The 27726-nt window shown below is 40.2% G+C and overlaps 1 protein-coding gene, 1 long non-coding RNA gene and 1 pseudogene across 2 annotated transcripts in view; 1 reads left to right on the top strand and 2 right to left on the bottom strand.

Moving 5' to 3' along the window:
* Positions 1–1566: 1566 nt before the first annotated feature.
* On the bottom strand, positions 1567–13176 carry LOC123651437. Its single transcript, XR_006740160.1, has 2 exons — positions 12154–13176; positions 1567–3491 (listed from the first exon to the last, which is right to left on the bottom strand). It is a non-coding gene; the product is annotated as an uncharacterized LOC123651437 (long non-coding RNA).
* A 4411-nt stretch (positions 13177–17587) lies between these two features.
* The window catches only part of DHX15 (DEAH-box helicase 15), a 48203-nt gene continuing 38064 nt past the window's right edge, over positions 17588–27726 (bottom strand). The window contains exons 11-14 of the mRNA XM_036419409.2: positions 25975–26097; positions 22272–22462; positions 19637–19806; positions 17588–18155 (exon numbers count right to left, since the gene is read on the bottom strand). Coding sequence (XP_036275302.1) covers positions 18038–18155; positions 19637–19806; positions 22272–22462; positions 25975–26097 — 602 coding nt within the window. The 3' untranslated portion in view covers positions 17588–18037. The remainder of the gene's footprint in view (positions 18156–19636; positions 19807–22271; positions 22463–25974; positions 26098–27726) is intronic.
* Positions 20706–21025, top strand: LOC118708254 (annotated as a pseudogene).

Here is a 27726-nt window from a genome sequence, read left to right as displayed (position 1 = left end):
AGTGGACTCTTATCCTCATTTTAGAGACAACAAACCTGAGGCACAGACAGTGTCATTGACCAAAGGGCACACAGCTAGTAAATGGGGAAATCAGGTTAAAGACCAGGCAGCCTGGAAGCATAGCCTGGGCCTTTAATTTCTACATCCTGCATCCTTTGCAGGGTCACCCTGACAGGCTATTTTATGGCCTGATTTTTTCCCACCTTTACCACATCGGAATATCTCTTCCTGCCATCTCCATGTTCGCACATCATTTTTTATGCCTGCATAGTATTCTGTTGTCTACTTATGAACTCTATTTTACAGATGAGTAAAGTGAGGCTGGGAAGCTCAATAGATTGGCAGACATTAAAGGGAACAACCATGACCTGCCTGGGACTCGGGGTTCTGTTCACCCAACAGAGACACTGAGCATCTACTGTGCGCAGGGAATTTGCTGGTCTCAGAGAAGAATGGAACACCAATACCATTCTTAACTATTGTAGAAGCTGCTGCCCAGTGCGTTGAGCCATGCAAAAAAGCAAGTAAGCAAATACATGAACAAGATGATGTGAGGATTTGATGTGTGAGAAAAACAATCCCACCGTGCTGCGAGAGACTCTCAGGGCGACAGCTGCACACTGCCCCTGCGATTACTGCGTCCCGTGTGAAGTCGGGGTGGAGAGTGCAGCCAGCACATCGAGCATGGCATCCATTGGAGCAAGTGTCCCCTCGTCCCCTCTCCCTGCCCCGGCCTCTCCTGCCCCGGCCTCCTGCTCTGTAACCTGAGAGACATAGTAGCAATGATCTCCCAGGAGGAGGATGGCCATGGACTGAACTAAAGCTGCTGAGGTGCTTGAGGAAACGCCCAGCAGGTGGGGAGACACAGGTAGGGAGGGGCCAAAGGTGGAGCCCCTGACTCTATCACTTCCATGGGGCAGGACCGCCCAGCGTCCAGTGCAGACCCTAGCAGAGCAGACCTGCCACAGCACCTGCAGGGCCCAGCGAGGTGTAACCATCCTCATTGTCCTTTTACAAACCAGCTGTGGAGTCGCTTGTCTCAGATCACCCAGCTGACCAAGGGGCTGAGCTGTGTCTGGCCCGAGTCTTTCCTAACTGTCCATGGGATCTGAGTCTTTCCTTCCTGCCCGCAGGGTAGAAACCAGTGAGAGTGGTGGCAGAGGGGCCACAGAGCTTAGGAGGCGACCTTCCAAGGGGCTCTCCCAGCCCTCGCGCAGCCATCTGGTGGGGGGAAACCAAGTGGCCGAGAGGGGCTGAGGGCAGCCCGGGTGGTGGGGGGAAACAGGGCCTTGGTGGGCACAGACCTCCCATGCCAGGCAGAGGGAGCTCCCTCCCCTGGGCTCCTGGGCACAGAAGGAGAGCAGGACAGGGACTTCCTCTCTCCCGCCCCGGTGTTGTTGCCTTGTTCCTTCACTTCCCCGGGGACTTGTGTGTGGCCTGGGCCCGGTGATCTCCAGAAGGACTGGTCCAGCCAGACCGGCTCCATCCCCTTCCCTGCACCCTCTCAGACCAGACCAACCTGCCATTTTTGCCCTCTTGAATGTAAGAGCCTTGCAGACACAAAGATCCTTTTAGCTTTTAACATATTTAATAATTTATTATTTATCCAATATTTGGGTAAATGTATTCCTCAGATCGTGCCTCTGCATCTCCCCACTTCCAATTTGCACCTGCCTGACACAGCGGCTTCTATTCCGGTCCACGCTGCCCCCAAGGCAGGGCTTCCTCCTCTAGCACTGCCTGATGGTCCCCGGGAGCCTGCAGGCTTCCTCCCCTGTGCCGTCCTCCTGCTCACAGGCACACAGATCCTATGTGTCACTAACACAGTGTTGGTTTTCCCTGCATTGGTTCTTTTTTCACACATGTTTGCCCTTCAGCCTGCTATTCACCAGTTTCTTCCTACTCTGAAAAACTTGCTCTTTTAAACGTCCTCATTCAGTTTTTTCCTCAGGGGATTTTACCATTTATTAAGAAGTCAAAACCAATTTTGGAGCAATCATAGATACCAAATAGTTTCATGAATCTTTTGTGCCCTCCACAGCTCCTGGCACAGGGGTGGGCACATAGCGGGGACCCAGTAAATGCTTGTTGCCACTAAGGTGGCCGACAAGGGATGTTTAAAAAGGCGGGGGGGGGGGGGGGGGGGGTTGAGGGGAGTGGCGAGGTACGAAATCAGAGTGTGTTGGTCTAATTGCTGATTTTGCCCTGCATTTGCTGTGTGATCTTAAGCAAGTTATTCAAATGCTCTGGGCTTGTTTTCTCTGCTCCAACGCGGGACTGAGAGACAGTCTGCCATCTTCCAAGGCTCTTCGTAAGGATTAAAGAAGTCACACCCTTGCAATGGTTTCTGGCAGACCGTGCTCTTGGTGAACAATAACTTTCGTTATCACTGACTGCCTACTATTTGCAAGGCCGATAGGGATTAGAGATAAACTTGAATCATAGGTAGAATCAGGCACATCACACCTCTCTTCTCTCCCATTTAGGAGCCACATCTGATATAGCGAATATTCTGGTTGTCTACAGAGCATTCAGCTGGGTGGAAACAGCCCATCCATGAGTCCCTGAGTCACCCTATCTGTCACATTGTGTGACCTTAAGGCCAGCATCTGTATAATGAGGATGGTACTTCGTCTCTTGCTGGTGAGAGAACCCACAATCTCTGCTCTCAAATGTATCATCTTCATTCAAATAATTCATTGATTCATTTGTCTAAAATGAATCACCCACAGACCAATGGGGAACAGTCGCTAAGGAGCCAACAATATAGGAGCCATCCAGTCCTCTATCAGGATGGGTGGACTAGGGTGGCAGAGACAGCAATGCCCACTAGGGGGCGAGCGCGTTCATTCATTGTCCCCAGTGGTGGATCCGACCCAGGATTGGGAAGGGAAGCTGGCATATCCCCGCACCTACTCCAGCCCCACCTGTATGTGTATTACCATTGCCACAGCTCGGGAAGTTGTATAAACCACATATCATACCTGGGAGATTGAAGCTAACCTGCCCAGGATCACAGAGCTAAGAGGAGAAACTGCAATGGAACCCCATTTTCTTACTCTACCAGGCTGCCCCCCAGGACTCCAGGAGAGGGCAGCACTCAACTTTGCCTGGAGGAAGAGAAGGTGTGCAGAAACCTGAAACGTACACACTCACACAATGGTGTGCCCCGTGCTCCTCCCCCATCACCACAAAAGGAGCATCAGGTTAGGCCTACATTTCCCCAAGTGTGTCCCAAAGAACATAAGTGCTTGGGGAGGAGGGAGTGCTCTCTGAAAAGGATCTAGGGTCGGACAGTCCATAAAAAGTGACCTTCGCTATTTTCTCTGAAACACAACATACACAGTCACTTGTTAAAGGTCCCGAGAAGTTCTGCAGCAAAGAAACCGGTCTGCTGGGTTTTGCTGAAGCCCGTAGGCATTTCCTTTTTGACATCAGGGTTTTTACAGACGTAGGACATCCTTTAATGTTCACACTGAGACATGCTGGTCCTGTCGAATGAGGAGCAAAATGAGAGGGACGAGATAAGACTTTAAACACTTGCATAGTGAATAGATACAGATGCCTCAAGGACAGAGAAAAATGTGTCTGTGCAAGATACGTATGGAAAGTCCAAGTTATAAAACAAAAGCTGAACCGGAACCGGAGAGAAACCTATAGTCTCTACATCATGCGGAACCATTTCAGCATTCGCCAGGACTCCCAGAGAGAATCCAGAAGACAAAATAAATAAACTCGCCATCGAGTTGCTTCACACCAGGGGGCCCAGAGCCAAAGAATTAGCACAGGAGGCGAGTTTATTCATGAAGCGGCTCTGTTCACTAACAGAACCAGAGGTTTTGCTAAGGCTGTGCATTGGAATGGCTTTGAAGAGTGCAGTCCATGTAGCACTATTTATAACAGCCAAGATGTGGAAACAGCCTGGGTGTCCACTGACAGATGAATGGATAAAGGAAATGTCACACACACATTCACACACATTCACACACACACACACACACACACACACACGAATACCACTCGTGCCATTTTTAATGCCATAAAAAAGAAATCTTGGCACCTGAGACACCATGGATGGATCTGGAAGGCATTATATTAAGTGAAATATGTCAAATAGAAAAAGGCAAATACTGTATGACCTCACTTATATATAGAATCTTAAAAAAAAAAAAAAAAAAAAAAACTCACAGAAAAGAGATCAGATTTGTGACCAGTGTGGAGGGCAGAGGAATTGAATGAAGGTGGTCAAAAGGTACAAACTTCCAATCATAAGGTAAATAAGTGCTGGGGATGTTATGCATGGCATGATGACTTAGTTAGCACTGCTCTATTTGAAAGCTGCTGAGTGTAAAACCCTAAAGCAGTGGTTCTCAACCTTTCTAATGCCGTGATCCTTTAATACAGTTCCTCATGTTGTGGTGACCCCAACCATAAAATTATTTTCGTTGCTACTTCATAACTGTGATTTTGCTACTGTTAATGAATCGTAATGTAAATACCTGTATTTTCCAATGGTCTTAGGTTACCCTGATAGCGGTTCTCAACCTGTGGGTTGCTGCTGTAGAGCCCAAGACCATCAGAAAACACGGATATTTACATTACAATTCATAACAGCAGCAAAATTACAGTTAGGAAGTAGCAAGGAAAATAATTTTATAGTTGGGGGGTCACCACAACATGAGGATCTGTATTAAGAGGTCCCGGCATTAGAAAGGCTGAGAGCCACTGCAAAAGTTCGCATCACAAGGAGAAAAAGCTTTTCATAAATATATGAGGTGGCGATGTTAACTTATTGTGATAATCACTTACCGCTAAATACAGGTCACTGTGCTGTCCACCTTAAACTTATACGGTGCTGTGTCTCAATCATATCTCAATAAACCTGGGGGGGTGGCGGGAATGGAAACCAGTACTTAATGGATTATTAGTAAAATAAAATCAAGAACTATAAATAGCTTGATAGATAAAAGTTACCAACACACACACACACACACACAGAGAAGGGAAAAAAGGGAAGAAAAAGCAGAGTCCCCAGGGACAGCTGGTCGCACGGCTGGCTCTGCAGCCTGCGCTCCCCAGTTCAGGGAGAGGCCACTGGAGACAGGCAGGGCCCAGCTGCTGCTCCAGCTGCAGCAGCTGCGGGGCTGAGCTGAGTAGAACCTTGGTCAGCACACAGCCCAGCGCCTGTGCTGACCTCATGCCCCAGGACCACATGGAATAGGAGGACTTGCCATTCTTGGCTGGGTAAGGCCAGGTGCCAATCCACCGGTGCCCCTCCTTTCAACAGGTGTGGTCTAACTTCCCTCCCCTGGAAACAGGCTGGCTTGGCCAAGAAGCTGTGGCGGCACTTAAGCTCAGCGGCTCCTGGGGCAAGGTCCTGGGAAACACTGCAGCTTCTGGCACAGCCCTTTGGACCCAGCCATTCAATGAAGACCAAGCTGCCCAATGAAGGGCCACGTAAAGCTCCAGCTGAGCTCCGGCCTTCGGCCAGCAGCCCCTAGTTAACCAGGTGAGGGCCCCATGTGGGCAGTGGATCTGCCCACCCCCTCAAGCGATTTCAGCCAGGGAGCTACTAACTAGCCCTCACCACGCCTTCTTCAATCACCTGACCCCACATTCACGGAATATAGCGATGGTTGTATAACCCAGTGTTTTTCAACCTTTTTTGGGCAAAGGCACACTTGTTTCATGAAAAAAATCACGAGGCACACCACCATTAGAAAATGTTAAAAAATTTAACTCTGTGCCTATATTGACTATATATAAAGTAATTCTCTTGAATAGGAATCAAATAAACACAAAGAAAGTATTTTATAATTACTTTATTATGAAATATTAAGTAAACAAAATAGTGAAAAATTATAAAATTCTTGTCTTGTCTGCACCTACGGCACACCAGGCAACATCTCGCGGCACACTAGTGTGCCGCGGAACAGCGGTTGAAAAACGCTGGTATAACCCACTCAATTTGAGGTTGTTTGTTAAATATTAGTAGATGGCTGGAACACAATTTCTTGGAGCTTCTACTATCTGGTAGGCACCGGAAAGGTCAAGGTATAGTGGGGATGATTTATATTTTCCCCTTTAAACTCAGAATAAGAATAATTAACCCTTAAGTTGGGCAACTCATCTTCAGCAAGCAGGTACCCCTATCCAATTTTCAAATTTAAGCTGAAGTTGTCACCGTACATTAAAGTAGCATTTTGTGCCTCTAGAATAATTTTCTCATCTGCTTATTAGCTAGCTATGTGACCTGGGACACTGAATATCTCTCAGGCTTACTTTCTCTATTGAGCAGTAGAAATAATACCCAAGGTTCTCCCCAGTGCTACTTAGAATTGAATGAGTTCATTTGTGCAATTAGTGCCAGGAACAGAGAAGGGACTCACTAAGTAGCAATTTTCCCCCTTTTTATATGAATGCTCATGTTAGGTTAGTGAAAATAGGGCATGACTCAAACATATCCTTGAAGGATCCCGGGGCTATCTTTTTCCCGTTAAAGTTCAAAAGTATTCCTTTTAAATACTTTATTCAAATTGTACCCTTACCATAAGCCTTGTTGATTGGCTCAGGCCCTGTGTCAAATAGCACAAGACCACGTAAGACCTGCATGTGTGTGTGTGTGCATCAGTCAGGGTGGGCTAAGTTATACATCCCCCAAATTCAGTGGCTCCCACACCACGTTTATTTCTTGTTCATCTCCATCTGTGGTCACCACACTCTGGAAAGTTGCCATCGCAGAGGGGGAGAGAGAAGGGATATTGATATTGACTTACCCCTTCTCCTCAAATGTAACCATCTCATTTCTGCTCTGTCCCATTGGCCTAAGCAAGTCACATGGCCATACCTAACTTCAAGGGATATATGAAAACCTACCACCTGCCTGGTATAGTTGGAGAATCGCATTAATGACAACCACAGGGATCTTAGTTTATGGAGCATTTGTCACAATGATTATCCAATGTAATTCTCACATATCCAAGATAGCAATCAATTAATTAAACGTGATAATTACAAGGTGTCATCAAACACACAGAAAAACAGAAAACCCAATATAAACAGTTTGAATAACTGCCCACCACTCTGAGGGAAAACACCTTGAGTCTATGAAATAGGTGTGAACCTGCTGTTTGCTTAAGATTTGCCTGCCTCTTAGTGTTTCTTGTGAATGGAATTCTCATTTTGCTGTTTGTTTGCAAAATGGCCTCTGAGTGATGGCCTATTACAGTATCACCTTAAATACCGTGCTCTTTCAATATTGGAGGAAAAACTGGCCTTCTCCCCTACCCCCCTTAAAATAGCCCAGCTAACACATCACAGCTAACACATCACTTCTTGCGGAGATTTCATTTGGACTACTATTAATAGTATATCATGTTTTTCGCCATAAGGACTGACTTTAGATTCTGACCTCCCTGGGGGCGGAGGGAAGATGAGGCGCTACTTTTATCCCTTGTCCAGTAGATGAGGGGATAAACTAAAGCTCAACAGTCAAGTAGTAAGGACACGGAGCAAAAAGGTGGTTCCACATCCTCATCTCCTCAAGCCAGGTCCCTGTGAGGGATAGCTTAGATTCATCTGAAGACTGTGGCTCCGCCACGCTGGCTCCCAGCTCAGTGTCTCAGCCACCTTGTCTGTGTCCACAGGGAACATGAGAGTGTGAGAGGCATGAGGCTAAGAGCCAGCTGCACTGTTCTAAGTTAACCTGGGCAAGGAAGTGTGTAGGTTTCAAAGTCTGACAGCTAGGTGTCAGGTATCCAGGGAAAAGAAAAGAGAGAGGGTTTATCAAGCCCATTTAATTATGCCCACAGAGCTCACGTGAGATTTGTGAAAAGAGGGAGAATTGGATGGCCCATGCATGTCAATGTCAGGGAAAGCTCACTAAACTTCACTCCTCTGCTCACATCAATAAATATTTATCTTTTTTTTTTAATATACTTTATTGATTTTTTACAGAGAGGAAGGGAGACAGAGAACTAGAAACATGGACCAGTTGCCTCTTGCACACCCCCTATCGGGGATGTGCCAGCAACCATGCCCTTGACCGGAATCGAACCCGGGACCTTTCGGTCCACAGACCGATGCTCTACTACTGAGCCAAACCGGGTTCGGCAAATATTTATCTTTTCTACATCTGTACAAATAATTCATTAGGCGGTACTGTGATGTGGCCGCTATATTTTCTCTCGATTTAAAGATTAAGGGGGAGTGGTCAACTTCTAGATCCGGATGACCTGAAAACTTCCCGTAACAGCTGGAAATGAAGGGGGAATATATGTAACATATAATAAACATAAATATATGTAATATCTGTAAGGTTTGAGGTGCAGGAAACTGACCACCAAGACATTTTAAAGTAAAGTTTATTCTCCAGTAATAAGTGGGACTCATTACAAAGGTAGAGAAATCAGAATTGAAGGAGTGGGGAGACGGGAAGAGGACCCAGCTGGGCTGCCTCCATGGATGTCGATGGAGAGAAGCAACACGTGGCTGGTCCGGGGGGTCTTTTTAAGGGGAGGAACAGGAAAGGTTGGACCTAGGGTGGAACAGGAAGGGGTGGGCTCCAGGGCACTTTGGCATGCGCTGATTGATGGTTCAATGTCTTGGTGATGTCTCTGTGACAGATGCCAGTAATGTCATAACTCTGCCCACCAGTTGGGGGGAGGGAGAATCACACAGTATCTTTCAAAATGCATAGCTTAGTAAGTCAGGAAACATAGAGAAAACCTCCAGGATGAGGATGGAAGGACTAAAAGTTCAAATATGGACGTGTGACTGGGTGTGCTTTTGATATTTGCCAACATGGCAAGACGGGCAGGAGGAAAGGGAGGAAAAGGTAGAGTAGAACTGCAATCTTACCTAATAAAAAAAAGAGCCATGCAAATTAACCATCACTCCACTATGCCCACAGCCAGAGTATGCAAATTAACCCAACAAAGATGGAGATTAATTTGCATAGGCAGGCAGAGCAGTGTAAAGCCTAATATGAGGGGAAGAGGGATGGCAGAGGGAGCTACTGGAGTGGTGCTCCAGACAGAATCAAAGACTTGCTGGCTCCAGGCGGCCAGAGCAGGGACTTGCCTGCTCTCAGGTGGCCAGGGGCAGGAACTTGCCATCTCCTGGGCAGCTGGGGTGGTAAGCAGGGATTTGTTGGCTCCCAGTTGACCGGGAGTGAAGCCAGGGGCCTATTCTTGCACGAATATCGTGCAGCAGGTCTCTAGTTTCTACATAAATCCTGAGCCTTCAAAAGAGCACATCCTGAGTGGCACAGATATGATAGTGAAGTTCAGCTTTGCAGTGGGGCAAGGTATGTTAAAGGGAAGAACATTACTCTAGATATAGTTGGCTTTGGGGCCCCACTCTCCCCAACGCCACCCCCACCTTCAAGAGTTCAAAGCCAGCTCCTCTCTCACTTACTAGTCCTAGACCTGACTTAGATTACATAACCTCACTGCACCTCACTTTCCGTGGCTGGGCTGTTGTGAAGAACTGATAAGTTTAGTGCCTATGTGCTGAAATAGCACAGTGCCTGGCACATAAAAGTCGTGTTCAAAAAATGGTAGGGCAAATCAAAACACGTTTTTCTCCCACAATTCAACAGTTTTCCTCAAGAAATGGTAATGCATTATCTGAAAATGTAATGAGAAATATACTTCATCTTTAGTTGTAAAGGACTAAGATTTCACATCTATATCAGATGCTAATCAAATGACCAGGAAAAAAAAAGGCTGAAATTAACAAAGGTTACAAGTTCCTCTAGCCCCGGCTCAGTGGTTAAGCATTGACCTATGAACCAGGAGGTCACAGTTCGATTCCTGGTCAGGGCACATGCCGGGGTTGGGAGCTCGATCCCCACTATGAGGTGTACAGGAGGCAAGCAATCAATGATTTCCTCTCATCACTGATGTTTCTCTCTCTCTCTCTCTCTCCCTTCCTCTCTGAAATATATATATATATATATATATATATATATATATATATATATATATACATTTTTTACATATATATATATATGTAAAAACAATACAAAAAACTTCCTCCACAGTTAAATCACTACGTTAATACACACAAATATTTTGGTTAACTATTATCCAAATTCTTTTAATGCCCCTGGCATAATTGAAACAGTTTTTTGTTTACTAGGGGAAAGCAGAAATCAATTGGAATTATACATAAAAGCTACAATATATATATAACTGCGGGAAGGAGGAAAGTCAGCCCTTAGAATGAAAAAATAGCCAACTGAATGGCCTTGAAGAGAACCCAGCTATCTCAGGGCCTTGGTTTTCTTCGAAAAGGAGGGTGTGAAATTGGTGTCTTCAGGGGTCCCTTCCAGCACTGATTTTATGACAGCTGCTGCCATTGCAACAAAAACTATCCATTCATGTGGCCCACCCATCCCACAAAAGCAGCACACAGAGTATCATTTTAAGAGCCAGAGTCAAATTCTTGTTTTGCATTTTAAAGTGCTACATGACTGCTAAGGTTAAAACTCTTCTCTGTGGAAAATCAGAAAGGTTGAATCATCAGGATAAAACCCATCCCCACTGCAAACCAGAGTGGATTTTCAATCCAGTAGAAAATGTGAATTGACAAAGCAAGCAAAAATTAGCTCAAATAGCTGCAGTCCTCCTCTCGGAGTGGTGCAGCTTGGTGGGTTAAGTGTTTGCTGTTTATGCCACAGGAAGCAATGAGGCTGGAAGCATGAATGTGATATGCCTGGAAACTGGGATCTTCATTTGGCAGGGAGGGAGTCTTCTCCAATGAAAAATAACACAACTAAAGATTACAAATTCTTTTTTTAAAATATATTTTATTGATTTTTTACAGAGAGGAAGAGAGAGGATAGAGTTAGAAACATCGATGGGAGAGAAACATCGATCAGCTGCCTCCTGCACACTCCCCACATGCCCCTGACTGGAATCGAACCCAGGACCTTTCAGTCTGCAGGCTGACGCTCTATCCACTGAGCCAAACCGGTTTTGGCAAGATTACAAATTTTTAATCAGAATTGTTTTCGTAGGATTTTAATATTGGGGGGCAAGGGGATAGGGCGATGCATGGAGGTAAATCACCCACTGTCAATCATGTATTTGCAAATTTTGATTCTTAACAGCCACTGGATTCATACACTCTTAGAGCTGTTTCTCCATGTACACATACAGTGAGCGACATTGTCCAAATAACTTTTGAGTAAAGTGGAACTTAGGAAGAAAAAATCACTTGAGAAATCAAATCTCATAGAATGGAAATACTTTAACCACAGCATTCACACGTCCCACATGCTTATCTAAACAGAGGCAATGCAATTAGACCGCCTTCACTCAAAACGGTGTCAGAAGGCAACTACCCTATTTACTGGCCACTGATAAGTTATGACAACACTATTTCACAGCCTGTCACTGCACTTCTTTTAACCCCCGGGTGCTAGGATTCAGGATTTCTGCAACACTAGGACTTATCTCAAATGCTTTAGTGCCAAACGTTTAAAAAAAAAAAAGAAAAGAAAAGAAAGGGGGGGCGGGGGGGGAGAAACTAGGGTTGCAATGCCATATTCAGAAAGGAGATAATGACTTGGAAATAAAAAGTGGGAAAGTGATGAACTGCCATTTATCAGTTTTGCTAAGTTTTCTATTTTTTAATAGAGAGGAAAACTTTAAACTTCAAACATCAATCTAGCAGGCCTAGAAATTCTTTGGGAAACCCCCAAAACACAGACAACTTTTAGGTTACGTCTAGTAGGTGTTTGTATTGTTCCAATATAATAATAAAACGTATGATTTTGTGATCTAGAGTGCTTATAGTTACTAACCAGATAAACTTGGCAAAAGATACCTCATATTCCTTCTCACAATGAAAATTTGAAAATTAATTTTGAAAAAAAAAAAGATTCGGTAGATATCATACCTACATAAATACTATCGGTATTATTGTTCAATATAAAATATAGTAAGCGAATGTCCTTACTTTAGTCATTGAACTATTTGTCTGTCTTCCTTTATAGGACTGGAAAAAGAAGCTACACAAGAAAAATAATTGTTTCTGCCCAACAGTTCAAAAAGTCTGAGGTCCCTGCTACCTAACTGCACTGCCCCCACCCACCACCCCCACTTTACTCCCCTCCCCCCGCAGACAAATATTTTGGTCACTTACTTGTAATCAGACACCGACTTCAGCAGATCACAGCACAGAATCTGTAACAGCCACACAACTCACAGAAACATGTGGATTACCCACAAAAAGCTTGGGATTCCTTCAAGACATTCTTTCTGGAAACTTTCCTGCAAGCATCCCTGACATATAATCAGGGAAGGAAAAGATTCAGGTTTCCTAAATCTTGTCATATTCATAGCAGCATCGTTGTTTACAGAGGGGAATATCTTTCCAGGTGACTTTAAGTATCCTAGAGTCCGGGATTAAGCAAGGCAACCTGTCTGGACGGAGGTCACAATAAATATTTCAGAGTCCAAGACTGGGCTTAGTCAGGGCCCAAGAAATACCTCTCACTTACAGGTATCCATCCACTGGACCAGGTATTACTTATATGGATTATTTCGTTTAGTGAAATCAATCCTTTGGCTAGGTTTTAAAAACAACCCCCCTTTATAAACAATGAGGCAGGTTAGCTAAGTCACAAATCCAGGATCTCACTGCTGGATAAGGGCAGAGTTGGCAGTTTATTACATCATATTCCTACTTTCCTCCTTGGGCAAACTGGTTTCTGGCCAACTGGGTAAAAGGACCGGCCCAAGAAGTTCCATCATCTCAGTGAGGAAGGAGGAAACAGCACTATTAAAAAGAAAATACAAGAACCACAGCAGCTATAGTTTTTAAATACCTGCAGAAAAGGTGCACACCAGGCCTCAGGGTAGGTACGAGGGACATGTGACATATGGCCTGGCTCCAGCCCTTCCTAAGCTCAGCCACAGGGTCCACGGAGAATACCGCAAAGGCGCCAAGACCTGGGGGAAGGCATTTCACGTGCATCAGCAAGAAGATGCGTGCTTCGTTTTGGTTTGGAAGTATTTTGCATCCTAACACTGAACAAGTGACTTTGGGATTCTGTTCACTTCTGACTAGGATGTCACTGATCCATTTTAAAACATAATCAAGAAACGGTTGCGCTGAAAATCCACGTGGTAATAAAGAAACAAGTCACAAGTAACACAAGATCGCCTTCTCGCTTACGGACCTGGCATGCAGTGCAGTTCCCACCCCACCCCCCACCCCCATTTTCTTGTGAACTTTAAGCCAGAATGGAGAACCAGACTCACCTCATTCACACAGGTGCCTAATATAAGGTGACCAGACCTCCCGTTTTTTGTTGTTGTTTTTTTTTTTTTTTTTTTTTTTTTTTTTTTTTATTTAGTAGAGGCCCAGTGCATGAAATTCATGCATTGGAGGGGAGGATCCCTCAGCCTGGCCTGCCCCTTCTCACAGTCCAGGAGCCCTCAGGGGCAGGAGTTGACCTGTTGATCAGGGGAAGGCGGCGCCCCATCACACCTGTTGCTGCCACTGCCGGCAGCACAAGCCTAGGCTGGTCCTGGTTACCTGAGCCTTGGGTGGCTGGGCAGCCACTGAGGCTTGCCTGCGCCTTGGGCCAGCCCTGGGTGGCTGGGGGGCTTAGAGGACTGGAGGACTTCGAAGGCAGGCGCAGAGTGGCCAGCTGCCCCAGCAGACCTAAGTCCTATCTTTGACAGTTAGCATATTCCCTTATTGGCTGTGGGTGCTGCCATCTTTGTGATAGCATGAGGGCAAATTAGCATATTCCCTCTTTATTAGATACTAGAGGCCTGGTGCCCTCAGCCCAGCCAAAATCCTTGGGGGATGTCCGACTGCGTTTCCCAGGTATCGGGCCGAAACTGGCAGTTGGACATTCCTCACAATCCAGTACCACTGGCTCCTACACCTGCCAGATCACCCCCGTTTCTCTACCTCCCCATCCCACCCCGGCGCCAGCCTGGTCGCCCCCAACTGCCCCCCTGCTGGCCTAGTCACCCCGCAGACTGTTCAGTCTTTGGTTGTCCCTCAACAACCCACTCTGCTGGCCTGGTCACCCCACACAGCCTGCTGTTAGGTTGTTATTGTGAAAGCATCATGACCAATTCATGTAGTATTCTTTTACTAGTATAGATGATTTACCACAAGGTCAGGAATTGTTCCTTTTTTTAAAAATTTTTTTACTGTTTCACTTCATTACTGTTGTGTATGTGTGCCATGTGACGTAGGTGCTTATGTAGATGGGTTCCGACTCATGGTGAAAACGTCATGCCATAGCAACAGAGCTCTGAGGTAACCCGAGGACCTACTGTACACATTTGTCTGTAGAGCTAAAAAGTGACTTTATACTGGGTGTACTTAAGCCCAACTTTAAAAACTGCCCATGGCTTGAAATGCTGTTAATCATCAAAGATGCTTAAGAAATTAATGTTTTAAAGTCCGGTTAAACCTCCTTCACCTAACTTCTCCAATTATTTAATGCAGAAGTTATAAACAGCTGCCCAGAACCCAGCTTTAAGAGTCTGAGAACCAAAAAATTAAGAAACTGTAATTTCTAACATTTTATATATAAATTTGTATTTCCAGCTTTGTTTGAAATACTATCAGGAATTCTGCCATGACAACTGGCTAGAACCAGGGATGTAAGCTAATCTGAGTCCAATGACTCACTCTTAACTATTTAACTTGCTTATTTATAAATCACTTTCTTGAATATTTGCCTAATCTTAACCTACCTTTCCCTTTATGATTACTATAGGTCTTTAATCTTTTCACTAACACATTAACTATACCTTTCTTTACAACTCAGGTCTTTGCACATTTTTTAAAGCTACAACTGGCCCATTATTCAAGCTATCCTGTTTTTATAGTCTCACACAATGCCTTCCAGAGATAGTGCTTAATGAAATGAACAATGACTGGTATCACTGAGCAGTTTTTACCGAAATTCTATAAAGGAACACTACAAGCAAAACAAAACTGGAATCAGGGGGCTAGGTTTGAAAACATTAAATGTAAAACCAACATACATAAATGTGGTTTTCTCATGTTTATGATTTGAGTTCTCAATCAGATTCCATTTATTAGTCTATTATTAATTATAAACGAAGACTATAAAAATAGCATCTTTTCAAACAGTAAAATGTGCCCGTATAGTAATTAAAGAAAACAACTTTGCTAAATATAAGTAACTCTCAGGTTTGGGCTAAGTGAATGATATAGGTGGTAGAGATTTTTGCTGGTTAAGTTCAAATATCCTAAAAATGAGGAATTACGAAGTTCAAATTAAATAATGCAAGTAAACAAAATAAGTTCCCATAATCTGAGCAGTATGTACCGAAATTCACTGCAATAAGAAATGCTCAATAAACACGTTTGTCTTGGCGATGGAAAGATAACTTGAGCACTCGTGCAATGGTTATCTCCAAGGTCACTTACCCATAGGTATGGTAGCAGGCCGCTACTAAAAATTCTGAACACTATCTCCTCCCATACTTTCTCTATTAGAAGAAACTATAAAATTTAAATAGATGTTTAATGGAGTATATATCAAATGTTAACTTTATTTTAAAACTCAATAGATAAAAACTGAATTTGAAAACAATGCATGTTTCTCATTATAATATTAGATATTCCTATCCTAAGCAATTTAAAAAATGCCTTTGATATTTTAAATGTTATTGGATGAACTATGGATACATTTAAATGTGTGAAGTCTCCAAAGATTTCCATGGTCCAAGGGTCTTTTCTCAGCCCTGAGCCATATACAAAGCTATCATGTAATAATTAGAAGCCTTAAATTTATAGTAAGATTAATATAAGCTGAAAGCGTGCTGGAAAGGTTAATATAAATCATATTATGTTATCAAATTTCGTTATAATGTTAGCCATAAGTTGCATTAACAGAAATGATGGCATGTCTGGTCCCCCCGGAATTTTAAGTTCCACTGCACGCTGCCCATTTTAGACCAGAGTGCTGAATGCCTGGCAGAGGTTGTTTAGGATATCCAGAAACCATGTCAAAGAAGGGGAGGCTGAGGGGAAAACAGCCTAAGAATAAAGGAAGGTGACAGTTAAATGGTATTCTGAAACAGTCTTTACTAACAGCTCTGGAAGGAAGAATTAGAAACAGATTTTAACTCAACATTTCTAACAGAACTAACAAAGTAATGGACTTCTTTAAAGTATCTGAGCAGAGGGATGGCCATTAAAAGTTATTCAGAAGAGAATCTCAAGTATTTATAGGTATTGCTTCAGAAAATCTTCAAAAACAATTTCTACACATTATAGAAAAAGTTTTTAATTTTCTTGTTGTGACCTAGGTGAACATGGGAAATTATAACCAGTTTAGTAATCAGTTGCCACATCTATAAAACAAAGGTTGGAGAACACGAGCTTTAAAGCCATAGCTTTGCCAATAACATCAATGACTTAAGAAATTTGCTAAAAATGTTAACAAAATATTAAATTGCCAGTTTTATATGATGTGGCCAGCCTTACAAAACTGGAAACAATGAGTAGGCAACATAAAAATTTGACAAGAGCTGCCTTTTTGTGAAAAAGATGGACCAAGTACTTTCTTAACCTAACTAAAACTCTAGCAGATAACGTCGCCAATACTTAATGTAGGATAAAATGTTAACCAATTTAAAAGTAATCTAAAATATTGTATCAGCATGTAAATTGTTCCACAGGAACAAAAATCAGATACTTACAGAAGCACATTAAGTCCTTTAAGCCACCAGGCATCATTTAATAACTACCTACACGCCGAAGTATGCCAGTAGCCTGAAATACCCTTTAATTTGCCCAATTAACTCTCTCAAATCACATACTAGATTTATGCTTCAAAGTATATTTAAACTCCAACTATACACACAATTTATAAATTTCCTTTAACATTTAAATATTTTTAAAGGGGGAGAGGTTGAAGAAGGGTGTCCAGGAATTAATGAGTACAGTATTTAGTCTTTAAGCGAAAGGAAGTAATTACAGACCCTTTGATGGGTCACACCAAACACATTTTATTTATGATTTAGAAAGAATTTGTAACTTGTCTACTGCCTGTTACAGGAATGGAAAGTCAAATGCACATTTTACATACTATACTAATTACTTTTGTACATCACATAAAACACCTAATACTGAAACCAAGACCAAGATCTACATATAGTATCATTCCCTACTATCTATTAATACAATTAACATTTTTTTCCATAGTATAGTGCTTAGACTGTTTCTCTAACAGAAAGATTTGCTAAAAATGTGGTTAACAAAAATAATAAATTATCAAACCTATGAAATGCACTTTAAGATGAAGAGAAAGCTCTCCTTTTTGGATCCAATTTTGAATAAAAACCACATACTTTATCCCATCAGATCAGATCCTAATCAATTAATAAAGTGCAAAGCTGTGTGTTTAAGACTATTGCTTTAAAGACTACTTTATCTAAAGAGTAGTCTTTGTGGAAAGATGCTAAATATGTAATCAGAGTGTACTTACATTTTTAAAACAAGCCCACACTTGGGAAGAAAAGAAGCCAGACTTAGAGACTAGAACAAAGGTATCAAAGTACTTTGGCCAAAATTAGTATAAATAGACTTTATTGAAGTCAGTGCCTCTGTACTGAGACAGAAGATTGTGTCTACATAAGCACAAGTTGTAACATTTCACAACTTCTAAAAAGGAATGTCAACAATTACAACGATCATGCATACCATGGTCGATAATCACATTTTAGAAGCATTTTCAACCATTTCTAAAGAAATGCTTATAACATTGTTATATATAGAACTACTTTCAATAAACTGCAAAACATTGATCGACTTTTCCAGTATGAGCTACAGTGTCAACATAAAAGGGAGGCATAAATGTTTAATTTATGAAATCAGAATGGAATATTTACTGTAAAGAAAAATTAAAAAGCTTTCAAATAAAGGCCATTATTGAACCAACGTGAAGAGCACAACTTGAACTTTTCAGTTCATTCATCTTTTAAAGCTGTCCTCTGAATAACTTCAGTTCTAAGCATTGAATTCAGTACTGTGAATATTCCTTGGATTGAAGTTTGGCAATGATGCGGTCCAACTGTCTCTTTGCTTCACACTGTGGGAAATTGCTCATGTCATAATATTGAGGGGCAATTTTCACCAACCTGTCCAGAAGAGGGGGGAAAAATTACCAAATTAACATTTAATTAGTTCTGGAGTGCTAATAAGATAGGCATTGTGCATGAATAAACTGATAAAATTATAAATTGCCTAAATCCTTATGAACACTTCTTTTAGCAATGTATAATTCTAGTAAGCTTTAAGTTTTCTAATGTTGGACTTTCCATAAACTTAAAAATAAAATCAAGATAAATAAAAAAACAACAACAAAAAACACACGCTTTACTTATATTAAAGCTATTAACATAAAGGCATTCATTTATTCATTCTAGAACACTATTTTAACGAATCTCTCTTAGGTTATAGTAATACAGGTCCTATAAAGGAAACATCTTAGTATTCAAATGATTGGATCTTTTCATTTTCAAAGTTTTAATAACTATAAATATAAGTAGATACCCCAAAGAATACAGTTGACTGAAATCTTTTTAATGTTTAGCCATATAATTTTTTCTCAACAAAGCATGTAAGATAAAATGGTAATGTCCTATACAATTTAAGTGTCAAAAGTCATAAATCACTGTATGAAAGAAGATTCACAATATATAGAAAAGTGACATCAACTAAATAAATGCTTTCAGTCCCACCATTCTTGGCTGATGTTTGCCATCATAAATTATTGAATGGATTCCCAGAGGGGGAGGGGAAAAAAGCCCCAAAACACCCACACACAAAGGGTGGGGGATATATGTGTGTGTGTGTGTGTGTGTGTGTGTGTGTGTGTGTGCGCGAGCTAATTTTGCTTAAAATAACAGTTTGATTACATTTGGAAAAAAACAGTATGCTAAGATACAAAGACAGGCATAATTTTTATGCTTGCTTATTTAGCTCTCAAAGCACAAACATATAAATAATAAATAGTTGAGAGCCAATTACAATGGGACAGATAAAATACAAAGACTGACAGACTCCTGGAACCGGGGAATTTGAATTAATCACAATAGCAGAAGTGCTCCAAAAACACTCTTGATGCTAGTCAACTGTAGCTTTTTATATTTGGTTCTAAATCCTGCCTGTATGTGTACCAATAATTCCCCTGTCAGTTTAGCAAAGCAAAGATTTTAAGAGATCAACCATATGAGGTCAATGCTACTAACTACACACTGAAATATATAGAATATGAAGTTCCTTTAAGAAGGAAAGGAAAGCCCAGCTGGCTTGGTTCAATGATTTGAGCATAGGCCTATGAACCAGAGGTCATGGTTTGATTTCAGGTCAGGGCAAATGCCCAGGTTGTGAGCTTGATTCTCAATGCGAGGCATACTGGAGACAGCCAATTGATGATTCTCTCTCATCATTAATATTCCTAACTCTCCCAGTCCTCTTCTTTCTGAAATATATATATATTTAAATAAATTAATTAAAAAAAAAAATAAGAGAGAGAGAGAAAGGAAGAATGTCTCTCCTATAATAAAGCCAGATTCCATTTGAAGCAAAATGCTAATGAGCAAAAGATGTTGCTTACCATTCTGGCTTGATATCTGTACACGTCCGAATATAATTCTTTGTTGTAAGAACAAACTCATTATAAAGCACCCATTCAGGCTTGTGGTCCAGAACAGTAGAGGGATGCAACTGAACCACCTGGTTATCTTTCACAGTTAAGTAATGCCCTGTTCGTTCTAAATGTGCCACCTGAAACCAAAACACAGTAAATTATTACAAAACACAGTAATTAATACAATGCTTTCCGATGTGCTGGTTATAAAACTAAAGTGGTGTATAGGCCTCACCTTTTGCTTTTTATTCCACAGCTAGCCTTATCTATCACTGCCTGATAAACAGGGATGAGCAAAGTACTGCAGGTCAAATGCAAATCACTGCCTGTATGTTTAAACCAAGAATGGTTTAAACATCTTTAAATAATTGGGATAGGGGAGTAAAAAAAGTCTACCAACATTTGGTAATCCGGAAAGATCATTAAGTTTAAATATCAGTCAGTGTCCATAGTAATGCTTCGTTGGACCAAAGGCATGCCCATTTGTCCATAGTTGCTTTTGCACTAGAAGAGCAAGCACAGCTGAGTATAATAGTTTCAACAGGGATCCAATGGGCCAGAGAACCTGACACATTTTCTATCCAGTCTTTTTCCCTGCGGTAGACTATTTGAGTGGGTTCTTTAGCACCACGGGACAACTATGGAGATTAGCAATTACTAGAATATTCACATTTAAAACTCTATATAATAAAACCCTAATATGCAAATTGACCAAATGGCAGAATGACGAGCTGCTATGATGCACACTGACCACCTGGGGGGCAGACGCTCAACCCAGGAGCTCTCTCCTGATGGTCAGTGTGCTCCTACAGGGGGAGCGTCCCTCAGCCAGAAGTGGGCTCACGGTGGCCTCTTTGGCATCCTCTGAGAAGGTTCAGCCAGGCTGAGGAACCCCCCGCCCCCATCCAAGTGAATGAATGTAGTGCACTGGGCCTCTAGTAGAAAAATAAAGAGTAAAAATGGAGAAGCAAAAAGTACCTCAAAGACATAAGACTGGAGAAAAAAGTAGAGCTGAGCCACCAAGGCCAGGAGAGAGATGCCAGTGGTCCTGGGTCACTATGGACAGTTGCAAACAAGCTGCTTCTACTGCCTTAAGACCAGCTTTGTGATGAGCTATGCCATGGGCATGGCGGCTGGGGCACCTTTTCATGTATCAAAATTGAAATGCTGGGTTGGGTGTCAATGGGTAGGACTGGGAAAACCATGATGCAGAGTAGTGGCACCTTTGGCACATTCATGGTTATGGAGATGGGCACCCAATGCTAATCAATGAAATGGGTGCCAACATCCACCCCATCCCATCAGTCCCAGGCAATATACTATAATAAAACAACTTTGAGTAATCAGAAAAACAAAGGGTGAAAAAGAGAAGATGCATGTGGCATTTGCCTGTATTTCTTCTGTCTATAATCAAACACATCGATTGATGATTTGCATCTAATATTAAACAAATGCTAAAGCAGATAACTATGCCCCTTCTAATTCTAGAACTCTAATAAGAGTGTGTATAAATGAAAATAAAGATAAGTGATGCATACTTTTTCTAACAAATTAATGTTTGAATATGGCTTTGTCCATCTTCTTTAAATTATTAAAAGCAAATTTAAGAACATGTAAAAAAGATACCAGCATATATATATATATATATATATATATATATATATATATATATAATTAGTACATATTATACAGCTAAAAGTCTGGAGAATTTTAAAACTAAACTCTCCTACTCAACTACCTTTGATAAGCATAAGATCTGAAATAAGACTAGAAGCCCAGTACACAAACTTGTGCATGGGTAGAGTCCCTAGATTTGGCTGGGAGACCAGGGCCAATCTGTGGGGCAACTGGCAGGGCCCTTGGGGGTTCCCCTGGCACCCATCTTGGCTGGCCTGGGGCCTGCAGGCAGCTCCTGTGTTAAGCAGCTGTGTCCTGGTGGCCAGTGCGCATCATAGCGACCAGTTGTTCCACCGGTCGATTTGCATATTAGGTTTTTATTATATAGGATGCTGATATAAACATTCTTACAATTACTTTGAATTCAAATACAGCATCTTTATTACAAAAGTAACACCCAAATGTCTGTTATAAATACCAATGATCTATACTATTTGAGTATTTGAACTTCGGAGTGATCAGTTTCTACATAAAGAAGAAAGTGAACTATACTTCTGGACCAACCCAGACAGCTACATCCTTTCAGTTCTGTTACAATGATATGTCTCCAATGGTGATCTAGATTCAAGGAAATTTTAATACATTATCAAAGTCAAGGGTTAAAATTTATATTGAATAAATAGCTAATACCACCTGAAAATAGCCAACCTATCCATTTGGTATAAAAAACACTCCATTAATAAAGAATTCTAAAAATGATTTCTATTTAACTGAATTGGTAATTTGCTATTTAGAGAATGTGTTATTCATTAGACAAATAAAATATCTTAGCTTAGTTCATTTGAGACTCTAGGCATAACATTTAAAATCAATATTCATAGGCTTTCTTAAACTGACTTATGTTTAAGTCGATTCAAAGGGCTGTTATAGGAAACAAGCAATATTATGTAAATATTTATGTAGTATTCCTGTATTTTCCACATACCTGCATAAAATAACCAGTAACCAAAGCTTTTCTTATATTAATGTAATAATCCCTGCTTGTAAAGTCAGTACTTCGACGAGGCAAATTAAATCTGTCCATAATTCGAGATAGCTGCTGGCGAACATTGTCTGCTGACATCAGGGACCTGTAGTTAATGAAGTTGTCATAACACCACTGAACCGATTCATGATCTACAAAGTTAAAGAGAAAGGGGGTGGAAAAGAAGGGACATGAATCATCCAAACAGGTGTAACACCTAATTAAACAGGAAAGTTGTTTTAAAGAGTAAGCTAAGTAGCCCAAAAAGGAGATTTACCAAATCATCTTTGTAAATGAATCACAATGTTATCACTTTACTAAAAACCCTTAGTGAGGGTCAAAACCAGAAATAAACAGCTTTAGGCGATTGGATGACAAAACAATGTCTTTAATAAACCTTTTCTAAAGAATTGAGTTATTGTTTCCAATTCATGTTCTAAGAGGGAATAAGTAGAAGGAATTTGGTAAAATGCCATGTCTTTATTTCTTTTCTTTTTTTTTTTTTAAATATAAATATATTTTTACTGAATTTTAGCGAGGAAGGGAAGGGGTGAGAATTATCAATTGGTTGTACTTCTTAAGCCTTCACTACTATGTGCCTCTTAGTGTTGGACAGAGTTTAAAATGCAAGTGATAAAGTTTACAAGGATGTCAGAAACCCCCACTCACATGTTTAATAAGCAAGGCTTTTATTTAAGCACATCTAAGTAATTTCCCTATAGGTATTTATTATCAAAGGAATTTCCCCATTGATGAATCCTTGATAAGCTTCCCACTAACCTAGTGTTGCTCATCTAAGAGTTAAACTGTAGCATAATGAAAATACACAGTAACATCTTTGTATACCAAAGACAATCACAAGGAGGACCTTTGAAAATAAACCTACGAGGGTCATTGCAAAATCGAGGGAATGGAGACCTAAAAATTGGAATCATGTTGTTCCTTCTCCAGCTACTGTGATATCCATTAATCTTTGACACTCTTTTCTCCTTGGTTTTAGGATTCTACCAATTAAAACCTTCATTTTCTTAATAACTTTTCAGAGGAACAACAGATATATTAATAAATGTTTACATACTATAAAATGCAGCCACATCCATAAACAGAATATGTGGGTAGGTGGGGTAGTAGAATGGATCTTTAAATTGAAGTGTTTTAAAATGTCCATTAATTAACTCATCTAGGATGAGAAATGAAAAGTACCAATCTGAACTTACTGACATTTAAAACAAAGCACTGAATATGTCCAGATTAAACAGAGAGAAAGTCCGCCTTAGAGGTGTTTTTCTTATGTTGATGCTTTATAACAAGCTCAAAGGCAATGACAATGTAAAAATTAAAACAATAAAAATGGGGAACTTTTGAAAAGTGTTCACTATGCTTTGGAGTATAGCTTTTCTGAGATTCTAAAGTTTTAGAATACACAAAGAGTAACAAATTTTAACTTGTTAAGATATACAGAACTATCAGACATTATCTATACTTGTGAGAAATAATTTGATAAATGGAAGAGATAAAATAAAAGAAACATTAAAATAATAGTAGTTATATATTTCTTGCCAATACAGTAAACTACACTTAAGATATAAAGCACATAATTTCAGATTAAAATCACATAGAAATTAAGGAGTTGCAAAATAACTCAAATCTAGTTATTTTTCAAGTGTTATATAAACCAATAATTTTAGGTTTATTAAGTAATCATTCATTGCATCTAATAAAATAGATCCTCTTGACTAATCAGAAATGTATGTTTTTCAAATATACTATTGTTTCAATTAATACAATATAGCATTGTTTAGAAATAATTAGTGAAAACATTCAAATTCAATATCTATGAAATGTCCAAATATACCTAGAAGTTTGATATTTGCACTTGTGAGTGCATACTGCAATTCTAACTCATGACACTTCCTCTAACTGCTGGTCCTATTTAGGAGTAGGAAAAAGCTTTTGTAGGTATCTACTAGTCAATATTTTCACAGGAATCTCCCAAGTATAAATACAGCATGAAGAACTAGCATTATTTAGTAATGTTGTCAGTTTTAAATCTTAAATACCTAATTTCACTTAGTGCAGTTAATGACAAAATAGAATCTCTTCATTTTAAAAGAATTAAAATATCCTGTAAGAATAATAGGCTAAAGAAACCATCTGCTCCTTTAGAAATCTTAATTTCCATTTAAAACAGTATCTTAATACTATGAAAGGATTTTAAAAACCACAATGGAAGTGTGTCTGCACCTTCTCAAAGCCCTCCTTTTACAGCAGGTGTCAGTCTGTGAGTAGGTGATGTGTCTGATGGTCACACACTGTATCAACCAGTATGACTCAGCTTGGCACACAACAGGAAGAGAGATTTCTTGAACTGACCTATCCTATAAGGGATAGTCTTTAAAATTATGCATTCTAATACTTCAGGCACAAGATAAAATAAATGCTCTGAAGTAAACTATGTACCGACCATCTCTAGGATTCTCATTTGCCTCCCTACCTGCCCCTAATTTGTCAGACCCGGGCAGAGAAGGGTTCCACACTTTTTCTCACCTGACACCATCAATTTTATCGAGCTCATACCAGGGTTCACAGGTAAAACACAGATGTGCAGAACCTTGGCTGCTATGCTCTTTGTTCCACATATTGGCCCTCCAGCACTTTTTGGACCCTGAGATGAGTAAATTCACCATCACTCCTACAGAGAGGTGCCAAAGTTAACAGACTACTTTAGAAGTATAAATAGAATTCTCATGAGATAATAGAAATGAGTTACAAATAAAACAAGAGGTGCAAAATGTGAACACCAATGTTATAAATTAAAAATCTAACATTAGCAGAAACCACAAACTCAGCATGACTGAGAACCCCATATTTTTGGTAATGGTGATAATGATGTAAGATTGTCTTTGCCTGTCATCCAACAGGTTAGCCTACATACATGTAGAAATCAAACACTTTCAGATCACCACTATGTTCATATTTTTTTTTAGGTTTTCCTCTCATCTAATTTTAAAAATGGTGCATAACAACAGCATCTAGCAATAACTTCATTATTACTACATTTCCTCAATTTCAAGTAACTATAACATGCTTCTCATGTCATTAAATATTGCCTGAAAACATGACTTAAAGCTAGATTATCATGTGGCTATAACATAAACCACTAAATCATCTTTCTACTGGTGGGCATTTAGGTAGTTTCCATTTTTAAAATATCTTAAATAATTCTGTGATTAAAATACTTTAATCATATCAGGATACTAAAAGATAATTTCTGGGTCAAAGAGTGAATTTCTTAAATTTCTTAATAACACAAGATCTACTGCTTTTCACAAAGATGACAATTTATATACCAACTTCTGTTGTAAGACTGTTCCACTAAACCCACTTGTACACAGCTACTTTTTAAAAAATGCCTTTGCGAATTATACAAGAAAATGGTACATAATAATAATGCATCTTGAAAAGTTGAACTTCGCTTTCTGTAACTACCATCCCACCCCGAAAAAGATAATTTCTATCTTAAAATGCTAGTCAGGAGTTTTTCTAAAAGGTACCTCTGACTTTCCAATGTAAAGTTGTCTCAAATATATGAAAGTGAGATGAAGACATATATGATACACATGATATTTGGACAAAAAGTAACTTTAACCTGTTTTTCACTTACTTTGTTTAAAAGCGTGGTATACATTAAGCAGTGTCAGATGATCTCCATCTATGTGGGCAAATCTCATCTTGGCCTCATCCGCAGCTTTCTTGGCCTCCGTGGGGCGAACAAAACACTGTGGGACTAAACAAGGTTGGTATGGGCCCAACACAAACGCCCATATCGATGAGTCACGCATTCACAGATAGAGGAACAAGGCCTAGCTAGGTCAGTTCACAGAGCATAGGGCAGGGCAGGATGGCCTCCAACTGCATCTTGGACTGTACTACCTTGATTTGGTACATCAACACCTACCCACATCTGTAAGACAAGAGGGTTGCAAAGCTACAGAGTACCTGATTATTTTAACTAGATCTAAAAGTAGGCATCAAAACAGCTATTCTGAAGGCCATCAAGATACTAGAAAGCTCAACTTATTTAAAAAAAAACACAAAAAACCAGTGCTGATAGCTCTACCAATAACCAGAATTATGGTGTCAATAGCCTTTTAGCTAGATGTAATTTTTCAAAAAGCCATCCAATGAATCTACTGAATGGCTATGAAAATTATGAAGCTACACTTGCTGGGCTAAAAATAACTTTCAAACCAATCTACTGCCACATTGCTACTTTAATTTTTTCCCTAGTACTGTGGCTATTACCAACTGGTGGGTATCACTATTAGCACCGGTGAGCAGAAGCATATGTAACATCAAAAATATCATGAAATCTTGGGTTTGATGATAGCAGTAGTGGTGGAAGGTTAAACCGCCTCTGAATTTAGAAAATTCATAAAGGCTTGGATGGATATTCAGCCTAGTTTTTCAGCATTTTAATAAAAAGATTAGTAATAAAGTCCCAAGCTTAAAAAAAAAAAGCTATATAAATAAAAATCTAAATATAAAAGCAAAATCCAGTGTTTAAAAAATTGACAATTAGTCTGAAACAGTCATTATTTCAAGGGTCATCAAAATGTGAAACTAGTGTTTAGAGCCTCAATATTAATTCACATGAAACTTGAAGTTGTTACAAAGCGTGCACTACATTTTTTGAAATACAACTTTCCTTAATTCACTTTAGCAATTCCATAGTCATAAAAGCAATATGAAAATAAAATTACTTAACAGCTTGGGACTTTGTCAACACATTTTTAAAGCTTTTAAAACCTTGTCAATTCAAATAATTATCAGTTCAGATAGAAGTTAACGGGAATAACCGACAATAAAATCATATACAGTATTATCAAATTACTTGTTTCCATACAGTTTCCCCTTTAAAAAGATGCCAAAGAAGCCAAAGACAAAGACACATGATCACAGTAAATATTGTCTTGCTGAATGAAACTGAAGCAAGGTAATTCATTAAAGTACATAAACCTCGCATAGTTGTGAGTTAACATGGACTAGCTACCAGTTAGTGGGGATAAGCAGCACTCTATGACCGGATTTGCATTATAAACTTCAGAAACTACTTAAATGGAAACAAAGTATGCCAAGCTCAGCAATCTTTTTGTTCTATGACATCTTCCTGGCCTTTCAACATTTCCCACCCCCAAATGCCATCCTTAATAACTGCTGCACATAATTGTTCACTCCCTTAATGTGCTGAAGATGACGACCAGTATGCCCTGTTTTGTAGAATTCCTATTACAAATAAGACGTGTAGTTGGAAGATTTCAACTGCATTACAATGACCACCTTTTAAAGGAACTAATATTAACTCAAACAATGGTAACTGTATGCCTGATAAGAGAACTAGGAAAAATAAAACCTA

Source organism: Pipistrellus kuhlii, unplaced genomic scaffold (genome assembly GCF_014108245.1).
Source record: "Pipistrellus kuhlii isolate mPipKuh1 unplaced genomic scaffold, mPipKuh1.p scaffold_m20_p_1, whole genome shotgun sequence".
NCBI lineage: Eukaryota > Metazoa > Chordata > Mammalia > Chiroptera > Vespertilionidae > Pipistrellus > Pipistrellus kuhlii.
This window is presented reverse-complemented; position numbering and strand designations above follow the sequence as displayed.